Source organism: Larus michahellis, chromosome 1 (genome assembly GCF_964199755.1).
Source record: "Larus michahellis chromosome 1, bLarMic1.1, whole genome shotgun sequence".
NCBI lineage: Eukaryota > Metazoa > Chordata > Aves > Charadriiformes > Laridae > Larus > Larus michahellis.
The window spans coordinates 213,575,548-213,586,165 of NC_133896.1; the positions used below are offsets into that span (position 1 = coordinate 213,575,548).

General features: G+C 60.1%; 1 protein-coding gene across 1 annotated transcript; it reads left to right on the plus strand.

Annotated features, from left to right (window-relative positions):
* The first annotated feature begins 60 nt into the window (after positions 1–60).
* On the plus strand, positions 61–1,571 carry LOC141737467 (uncharacterized). The gene is made up of 2 exons (XM_074572173.1): positions 61–188; positions 347–1,571. The coding sequence occupies exon 2, from the start codon at positions 405–407 to the stop codon at positions 1,359–1,361; it is 957 nt and encodes a 318-aa protein (XP_074428274.1). The 5' UTR covers positions 61–188; positions 347–404; the 3' UTR covers positions 1,362–1,571.
* Positions 1,572–10,618: the final 9,047 nt, after the last annotated feature.

The window sequence follows — 10,618 nt, forward strand, 5'->3', positions numbered from 1 at the left end:
CCAGCCAGAGGTGGCAGAGCTGTAAGTGGCCCCAGCACCGAGCACCCTGCAAACGGCCAACAGCCCACGGCAGCCCTGAGCCAGGGCTGTGCCAGGGGCTACCAGCTGATCACTCTCTCTCCTCCCGCCACAACTTCTCGGGCAGTGGATGGAGGAGTGGAGAAATCCCGGCCCAAGCAGGAGAAGCGGTGAGTGTGGGGGAGACCCCCGATGCTGCCCCAGACCCTCACCCCGTGCCCTGCCCCTGCCTGCGCTGGGCAGCCCTGACCGCCAGCCAAGGGGGGTGCTGCCCGCGGGTCCCGCTGGGCTCCGGGGTGCAGTGGGGTCTCTTTCTCCTCCTCTGCAGGGCGAGTGCGGAGGCCTTGAAGAGGAAGCCCCTCTCCCCACGGGCCCCGCTGGCCACCATGGACTCCATGACAGACAGAGGCTCCTCTTCCTTCAGCTCCCTCTACTCCTTCCCGGAGCCCCGGCCTGGTGCGATGGCGGAGCTGGCAGCACTCGACCGCTCAGGACCCCGCCGTCCCCCCAGGGCTGTCAAGGGGAGGGTGGAGGAGCCAGGGCCAGCCCTCTGCCAGGAGCCCCCACTGGAACTGCCAACAAGGACCAAGCAAGAGCCGGTCCCCAGGGAAAGCAGGGACAGGGCGCAGAGCCCTGTGGACACACAGCCTTCACCCTGCAGCCCCCCAGCCATGGCCTCGGACCAAGGGGAGCTGGTCATGGAGCTCCTCCGCTGTTTCGAGTGCACCCAGGAGATGGCCAGGCAGTGCTGTGAGATGCTGAAGGTGCTGCAGGCCCGTTGGCAAGGGGCAGCGGGGGCCTGTGATCGGAACCTCCCCAGGGAGCCCTTCCATCCCCTGGGCAGGATGGAGGCGCAGCAGCAGCTGGGGGCCACAGTGAAGCCCCAGCACCTGGAAGCGGAGCGGCCGTGGGTGGGTGCAAACATGGATAAGTCTCAAGATTGGGGACATGGACAAGGAGAAGGACACAGGACGAGACAGAAGTGTGAAGGAGAAGGACACAGGACGAGACAGAAGTGTGAAGGAGAAGGAAAGGAGCAGCCCTGTGGAGCTCGGCAGGGGGAGCCTGGTGGAAGTGAAGAGAAACAGCAAGACGGGGCCGGGCGAGAACAACTCCATGGGGCCAAGCACCAGCAGCCCCCCAGGCTCAGGCAGGAGCACCCCCACGGATGCGGAAGGGAGGAGGGACAGGGCGCAGAGCCCCGTGAATGTGCTTCCGCCACCCAGCAGCCCCCCAGCCAAGGCCACGGACGACAAGTTGCTCTACTTGGAGCTCTTGGACACTGTCAAGACCTTGGAGGAGGAGAGGCAGCAGCACGGCGAGGTCATGGACAGGGAGTGTGACCAGGCGTCCCCAGGGCTGTGCCCGCTAGGACGGTGCCTGTGTCAGTGCTGCACCCGGCTCTGGCACCGCCTGAAGGACTGCTGGAGACGCTGCTGCCGGCCGCGCCGCGTCTGCTTCAGCAATTTCCCCCAGTGGGTGGGACGGGTGGGGCCGGGAACCCCCTGGGGTGCCCCTCTTCTGAACCAATAAAAAAGTCAATATTTTCTCTATCCCTGTGACTGTCAGCAGATCAGTTTTGTCCCTTGACAGAGGCAGAGAATCAGTTTTGTGTAAGGACAACAGTATATGCTACAGTAATCCTGACTCCCGTGGAGATGGGGGGGCCCTTGCCCCTTGTGCATTACACCCCACCCGAAGAGATAGACAACTTCTGTTAATTACGTTTACTATCTTTATCAGATCATCTGTTATTATGTGTAACAATAATGCACCCTCAGTGAGTTTGCAGATGACACCAAGCTCGGAGGGAGTGTTGATCTGCTTGAGGGAAGGAAGGCTCTACAGAGGGCCCTGGACAGGCTGGAGGGATGGGCCAAGGCCAATTGGATGAGGTTTAATAAGGCCAAGGGCCGGGTCCTGCATTTTGGTCACAACAACCCCAAGCAACGCCAGGGGCTTGGGGAAGAGTGGCTGGAAAGCTGCCCCGCAGAAAAGACCTGGGGGTGCTGGTGGCCGGCCAGCTTAACATGAGCCAGTCCTCCCCCAGATGAGCTGGGATCACTGGAAACCGGCTCAGCTCTCTCCAACCCCCCCCAAAGCAGCACAGCCCTCCCCAAAATGAGCTGGGACCGCTGGCGTCCAGCTCAACCCTGCCCAGCCCCCCCAGACCAGCGCAACCCCCCAAAGGCAGCCCAGCCCTCGGGACCCTTGCAGAGGCCGCCAGGCTGGGGCCCAGGGGGCGGGTCGGGGGTGTCGCGTGAAAAGGGGCAAAGCGGTTTTGGCAGAAAAGGAACCCCCTTGCGTTCTAACACTCCTCACCGAGGTGGGAGGCCAGGTGCGGCCGGGTTTAAATCCTGAGGGATGCCCAATTCAGCACTATCAGCCCAATGGCGTTTAATGTGTATTAAAGTGTTACGATTTGGGCACAGTAATAGTGGACTGCACCTTCCGTCTAGTCGTGCTCGTGAACTAGCACGGCCACTCTCGAGTCTTTGGTCGCGTTCGGTGAGAAACCAAAAGGACGAGCTACTTCAAAAAGTGCACTTTATTTAAACAACAGATAGATAGGTTCTTAGGGCAGCCGGTGATAAATACACTGTCTGCAAAGCACGTGCAAATGAAAGTATTGTTACATCTACAAAACGCGGGACAAAGTTCTAACGATACAGCCTGGCTATACATGTAGAAAAGAGAGTCTCTAGAGAAATTTCTGAGTTTCCCGAGGAAGCCCTCGGTATAATCTAAGTCTTACCCAAAGGCGTCCCTATGGGGGGAAGAGAGGCTCAGCCCGTCGCCTGCTCCCAGAAGCCAGTGATGGAATTCTTTGCGATGGTGTCTTCCCTGGGTATCCCCCCTCTCTCGGGCTGTTTTTCTACTATTTGTTATCTTCGAGGTGGAGTTTGAGTGACTTTAGTCGTTCATACTTTTATCATGATTGGTGTAAATTTTTCTCGCTTCACAATTAAAGGTGTAGTTTACGAGAAGCTCAGGGCGCAGGCTCAAGAAGGAGCGGTCGCACCTTGGAGGCGGGTAGCCTTCGGGGTGGAGGTGTGGTTTGGTATTATAATGACATTCTAATGAGCAAAGTTCGCACAAAGGACAGCGTTTCATCAAAATTTGACAAAATGTTGGCTCTGAGCATCGAGCGGGCAGCTAATTGGCAGCTTATCTGTTTCCTGGTATCATCCCATTCCCGTATCCGCTATACATCCTAAGGTAAAGCCGCGGAATAACTGCATCCCGTCCCGTACCTCATGTAGCTTATCAGGGAACCACAGGTGTTGTATCCTTCATGCCAGCTGCGGCTCTTTTCTACCTCAGAAGCCTCTTGATTTTCTACTTTTCCTTCATGTGTGAACAATGCTGTACTTTTGTATTTTTAGCCAATGTAGTATTTATTCCACACCCTGCAATCAAGCGAGTCAGGTGGTGAAAGCCTCTGTGGTATGGAGGCCGATGGCTGAAATATCAATATGGGGAGGCCTGGCAGATTGACGATACCACACTGCCACAAACCCACCAAGGTAAGGACCATGTGCTCACAGTGGTGGAAGCAAGCACTGGATGGCTGGAAACGTACCCTGTGCCCCGTGCCGCTGTGGGACCTTAAAACAATGGGATACACAGTTAGCAAAGGGCACCTGGCTAGTTAACACCAGGGGATCTAATAATTGAGCTGGTCCTGCCCAATCAGAACTTCCACGTACCGTAGAAGGGGATAAAGTCTCAAACTGAAGGAGGGTAGATTTAGATTGGCTCTCAGGAAGAAATTCTTGACTGTGAGGGTGGTGAGGCACTGGCACAGGTTGCTCGGGGAAGTTGTCAGTGGCCCATCCCTGGAGGTGTTCGAGGCCAGGCTGGATGAGGCTTTGGGCGGCCTGGTCTAGTGGGAGGTGTCCCTGCCCAGGGCAGGGGGGTTGGAACTGGATGATCTTTAAGGTCCCTTCCAACCCGAACCATTCTGCAGTTCTGTGATGTCTACCTTGACTTGAGCAAGGCTTTTGACACTGTCTGTCATAACATCGTCCTTAGGAGACTGAGGAAGTGTGGACTAGACGAGGGGACAGTGAGGTGGATGGAGAGCTGGCTGCGTGACAGGACTCAGAGGGTCGTCATTCATGGAGCAGGGTCGAGTTGGAGGCCTCTAACCAGTGGTGTCCCGCAGGGGTCAATACTTGGACCAGTATTGTTTAACGTATTCATCAACAGCCTGGATGAGGGGAGAGAGTGTGTGCTCAGCAAGTTCGCTGATGATACCAAACTGGGGGGGGTGGCTGAGACCCCAGAGGGCCGTGCTGCCATCCAGCGTGAGCCAGACAGGCTGGGGAGCTGGGCAGAGAAGAACCTAATGAGGTTCAACAAGGACAAGGGCAGGGTCCTGCAGCTGGGGAGGAAGAGTGTCAGGCAGCAGTATGGGTTAGGGGTGGACCGGCTGGAAAGCAGCTCTGAAGAAAAGGATCTGGGGGTCTTGGTAGACAGTAAATTATCCATAAGCAAGCCATGTGCCCTCGTCGCCAAGAAGGCCAGCGGAATTCTGGGCTGCACAGGGAAGAGCGTGGCCAGCAGGTCAAGGCAGGTCATTCTCCCCCTCTGCTCTGCACTGGTGAGGCCACAACTGGAGTACTGTGTCCAGCTCTGGGCTCCCCGGATCAAGAGAGACGGGGAAGTTCTGGAGAGAGTCCAGCGTAGGGCAACAAAGATGATTGAGGGTTTAGAGCATCTCCATTATGAGGAAAGGCTGAGAGAGCTGGGACTCTTTAGCCCAGAGAAGAGAAGGCTGAGGGGAGACCTTATTAATGTTTACAAGTATCTGAAGGGTGGGCTGAAGGAGGATGGAGCCAGGCTCTTTTCAGTGGTTGCCAGTAAGAGGACGAGGGGAAACGGGCACAAGCTGGAACATAGGAAGTTCCGATCTAACATGAGGAAAAACTTCTTTACGGTGAGGGTGAGAGAGCACTGGAAGAGGCTGCCCAGGGAGGTTGTGGAGTCTCCTTCTCTGGAGACTTTCAAGACCTGCCTGGATGCAGTCGTGAGTAATGTGCTGGGGGCAATGCTGCTTTAGCAGGGGAGTTGGATAGATGATCTCTAGAGGTCCCTTCCAACTCTGAAATTCTGCGAGTCCATGAAAAGTTCAGCCTGGAGAAGAGAAAGCTCCGAGGAGACCTTGGAGCCCCTTCCAGTCCCTCAAGGGGCTCCAGGAAAGCTGTGGAGGGACTCTGGATGAGGGAGGGGAGCCATGGGACGAGGGGGAAGGGGTTTCCGCTGCAAGAGGGGAGATTGAGCTGAGATCTCAGGCAGAAATTCTTGGCTGTGAGGGCGGTGAGCCCCTGGCCCAGGTTGCCCAGAGAAGCTGTGGCTGCCCCATCCCTGGAGGGGTTCAAGGCCAGGTTGGCCGGGGCTTGGAGCAAGCTGGGCTGGTGGGAGGTGTCCCTGCCCAGGGCAGGGGGTGGCACTGGGTGGCCTTTAAGGTCCCTTCCCACCCAAACCATTCCCTGAAGGGGTGAGGCCCTTCTCCTTCTCCCTCCCTTCTTGTTATGGTTTAGAGAAACCCACCACAATTTGTTGTCCTTTAGACAACTACTCTCTCACCCAATGACCCCTCCCCACCCGGGAAGAGGAATTGGGGAAAAAGAAGGAAACAGGAGGGTTGCAATAAAAATAGATTTACTAGGATAAAACTAAAGAATTAACATTAATAACGCTAAAGAAGCAGTGTCAATCCCGATAACGATATAAAATACCCAAGGACTACACCCAGCCCCTTCCATCAGCAGGAAGCCGTGCACTCCCAGCAGGGGACAGCCAATGGGGGACAGTGCGAGCGCTGCGGCTTCGGGAGGAAGGGAAGGGCTCAGGGCTCCGAGACCGCGGCAAGGAGACCTCGGCCCCAGCAGTCTCGTGGGTCCTGTCACTGGGGACCCAGGAGGACACTGGGGAGCTACATCGCGGTTCTGTGCCGGTGACTGGGAGCACCGCAGCCACACCGGAGTCGGTGCCGTGGGCGCTCTGACGCCGTGTCTCCCCTGGGCCCTCTCCTCCTGACTGTGATGGGACTCAGCGTATTCTCAGCTGTGCTGCAGAGCAAGCGGCTTCAGGTAGGTGACTGTTGCACCACACTGTGCTGCGGCGTGGGGGGGCGAGGAGTGCTGTGGGGGGCTGTGGTGTGGGACTGGGAGGTACTCCCGTCTCACCCAGCTCCTGGGGACCTTGCAGAAGTGGTGAAGAAGCAGCATCAGACAAGAAAACAAGAGCCCAGCCAGAGGTGGCAGAGCTGTAAGTGGCCCCAGCACCGAGCACCCTGCAAACGGCCAACAGCCCACGGCAGCCCTGAGCCAGGGCTGTGCCAGGGGCTACCAGCTGATCACTCTGTCTCCTCCCGCCACAACTTCTCGGGCAGTGGATGGAGGAGTGGAGAAATCCCGGCCCAAGCAGGAGAAGCGGTGAGTGTGGGGGAGACCCCAGATGCTGCCCCAGACCCTCACCCCGTGCCCTGCCCCTGCCTGCGCTGGGCAGCCCTGACCGCCAGCCAAGGGGGGTGCTGCCCGCGGGTCCCGCTGGGGTCTGGGGTGCAGCGGGGTCTCTTTCTCCTCCTCTGCAGGGCGAGTGCGGAGGCCTTGAGCAGGAAGCCCCTCTCCCCACGGGCCCCACTGGCCACCATGGACTCCATGACAGACAGAGGCTACTCTTCCTCAGCTTCCTTTACCCTTCCCGGAGGCCTGTCCTGGTGGGATGGCGGAGCTGGCAGCACTCAACTGCTCAGGACCCCGCCATCCCCCCAGGGCTGTCAAGGGGAGGGTTTAGGAGCCAGGGCCAGCCCTGTGCCAGGAGCCCCCACTGGAACTGCCAACAAGGACCACCCAAGAGGTCTACTTGAGCACTTGCGCATTTTCAAGTTGTGGGGGGAGAGGCAGCAGCGCGGCGAGCCCATGGCCAGACTGCCGTGGCCAGACAGCCCATGGCCAGAGCCGGCTGCCGGCCGCGCTGCATCTGCTTCAGAAATTTCCCCTAATGGCTGGGAGGTGTGGGGCCGGGAACCCCCTGGGGTGCCCCACTTCTGATCCAATAAAAAAGTCAATATTTTCTCTATCCCTGTGACTGTCAGCAGATCAGTTTTGTCCCTTGACAGGAGCAGAGAATCAGTTTTGTGTAAGGACAACAGTATGTGCTACAGTAATGCCGACTCTCTTGTGGAGATGGGGGGGCCCTTGCCCCTTGTGCATTACACCCCACCCGAAGAGAGAGACAACGTCTATTATTGCATTTACTATCTTTATCAGATCATCTATTATTATGTGTAAGAATAATGCACCCTCAGTGAGTTTGCAGATGACACCAAGCTAGGAGGGAGTGTCGATCTGCTTGAGGGAAGGAAGGCTCTACAGAGGGACTCCAGCTACTTGCCAGATTTCCTGAGGCACCACAGTACACTCTGCAACTCCAGTGTGTCCTCCCTTCAGGGCTGGCCGTAGAAGGTGCTGGTTCTGCTTTTCCAGAGGGATCCCGAGTGCAGGGCCCAATTCCATTTTTTACTGACCAAGGCAGCGTTAGATCTGTCCCTGTCGTCTGACCGATGGAAGACACGTCTCAGACAGACATCAGGTAGGTGAGCCCAGCGATTCTGCTCAGCTTCGCTGTCGTCTTCCATTGAGAAGACAGTTTTTCACTTCTCTTCTGGGTGTTAAGCAAACCTAGAGGAAGACTCTCTCCAGCAGGCTCCCGAAAAGACCAAAGTCCGCCCTCCACAAGTCCATGCTGGCAGTTCTGCTGACGCCCTTCCTTGCTTCCCTAAGAATCAAAAACTCTGTCATTTCATGGTCACTGTGCCCAAGACGGCCTCCAACATCACATCCCCAACAAGTCCTTCTCTGTTCACACACAGCACGTCCAGCAGGGCTCCTTCCCTAGTGCGTTCCCCCACCAGCTGTGGCAGGAATTTATCCCCACACACCCCAGAAACCTCCAAGACTCTTCCCTCTCAGCTCTATTGGGTTCCCCGTTACCCCGTGCCCTATCGTTACACTCCCTCAGCCACAGTCCCTCCCAATCCCTCCTGGAGGCCCCCTTGAGGGACTGCAAGGCCGCTACAAGGTCTCCCCGCAGCCTTCTCTTCTCCGGGCTGAACAACCCCAACTCTCTGCTGCTCTGCCCTCTCCCTGACGCTCCGCAGCCTTTCTGCTCCCTCTTTGACCTCTGCCGCCAGGCCGAGCGGATCAGCCGCCTGCTCGCACCTCACGCACCCGGCATCCCTTCTACCCTCCGCTACCCGGGAGAGGTGAAGGCGCTCCCTGCAGACACAGCCCGGGGGGGCTGCAGGCGTCCAGGGGGGCTCTGTCTGCGTGGCCGCGTCTCCTCTGGAAAGTGCGCAACACGCGGGAGGCTGCGCCTTTCGGGCACAGGCCATGGCTGAGCTCCCCCGCCTCGCCCTGCCTCGGCGTCCCGCGCGAGCTGAAATCCCGCGCGAACTCCACTCTCGCGTGAACTCCCGCGCCCTGGCTGCTCGCCCCGCTCCTGCTCCTGCTCCTGCTCCTGCTCCTGCTCCTGCTCCTGCTCCTGCTCCTGCTCCTGCTCCTGCTCCTGCTCCTGCTCCTGCTCCTGCTCCTGCTCGCCGCCCTCCCCGGGGCCGCCTTTGACGGGGGTGGGGTCTGGCCGCGGCGGCGGCAGGCTCCGCCCCCGCCTCGCCCCCCGCCCTCGCGCCAGCTGCGGCCGAGCTGCGGGTGCCCGCGGGCGAGCTGCGCTTCCCCGCCGCTGCCCGGGCTTGTGCCGGCCTCAGCACAAGCCGCCTGGGTGATGCTGCCTCTAAGGGAGCCGGGAGAGAGCTGGGAGCCGCCCCCCCCCGGCACTGCCTGGTGGCCCCCGCAGCCCCCGCCCTCTCTCCCCAGCTGTGGCTGAGCCCGTCCCCGCCGGACGGGGGCTGAGATGGGGCTGGGGACCCCCCTGCCGCTGCCGGGACCTGGCTGTGCCTGGGGGCCCTGCTGGGACCCCCCTGAGCGGAGTCGGCGCAGGGCTGGGGTCTCGGTGGGACCCCCGTCCGCGCTGCCCTGCGCTTGCCATGCTGCCTGGCCCCTTTGCCTTCCTCCTCGGCCGCTGGGGCTGCCCTGGCCGGGCTCCCTCCTCGCCCCGGGGCTCCCCGCGGGGACAGCGGCTCCTTCCCCTCGCCATGTCCCCCCAGCCGGGTCCCTGCACTCAGCCGGGGCCGGTGCTGCTGCCCCCCCGCGCTCCCCTCGCTACGGCCATCCCTGCTGCCAGCGTCTGTGCGCCATCCCAGCCAGCCCGAGGGCACTCCGTGTCCCCCGCACCCTGTTCCGGCTGCCCCAGCGCCTCCGGCTCTCATCCCCAGGTTCCCCCATCACCCACGGGTGTCCCCCCGGCTTTGGCCACTCTCCCCCTCCCCACCAGCTGATCGGTCCCCTCCACCGGTGACAAGGTGACAAGATGGCATGAGCCCCGAGGCCTCCGCCAGCCACTCTGTGGGCTGTGGGGCAGGGATGGGGACGAGGGGCCCAGCCCCCCCCGGCACAGGCTGTCGGGCAGGGTGAGCGCGGACCAGCCGCCGTCGCTGTCGCAGGAGAAGAGCCAGAGGTCACTCAGCCAGAGCTGATGGAGTCGTTATTTTATTGAGGACGGATCAGTAAATGCAGGGGGGTGAGATATTCCGTAAGCCCGGATGGATCGGCAGGAAATGCTCCGCTATTTACCGCACGCAGGGTTTGGGTGGGATACAAAGGTCCATGCTGTGTCACCGAAGGTGTCGAGGGCCATCCTGGGCCTCCCGGGCACCATCCTGGCCCCAGCCAGCACCCGGAGGGGAAGGGGTGGGGGCTGCCCTGCTCCCCTGGGACCCTCACCAGGGCTGCCGGACACTGGAGTGGCGTCTCGGGGGGCTGCAGCAGACCCGAGCCCTGGCCAGGCAGGGTGGCAGTTACCGGTGGGGACACAGGAGGAGTGAAAGGTGTCTATGCGTATATCTATATGGTCCAGAGGACGCCCTGGAGATGCTGGGAGGGCTGGAGCCCCTCTGCTGGGAGGACGGGCTGAGAGAGTTGGGGGGGTTCAGCCTGGAGAAGAGAAGGCTCCGCGGAGACCTTGGAGCCCCTTCCAGTCCCTCAAGGGGCTCCAGGAAAGCTGTGGAGGGACTCTGGATGAGGGAGGGGAGCCATGGGACGAGGGGGAAGGGTTTTGCGCTGCAAGAGGGGAGATTGGGCTGAGATCTCGAGCAGAAGTTCTTGTCTGTGAGGGCGGTGAGCCGCTGGCCCAGGTTGCCCAGAGAAGCTGTGGCTGCCCCATCCCTGGAGGGGTTCAAGGCCAGGTTGGCCGGGGCTTGGAGCGACCTGGGCTGGTGGGAGGTGTCCCTGCCCAGGGCAGGGGGGTGGAATGAGATGATCTTTAAGGTCCCTTCCCACCCAAACCATTCTGTGATTCTATGATTCTACATCTATATTTCTATATGCCACAACCCAGACAACTGCTCGGGGGGCCGTGACCCCTCAACCCTGCAGCTGGGGCAGCCCCGGCCGAGTCAGGGTCCCGCTGTCAAGCTCCTCTTCCCTGGCGCTGGTGGAGCTTCCACCCTGCAGGTCCATGAAGGGCCAAGGGGTGC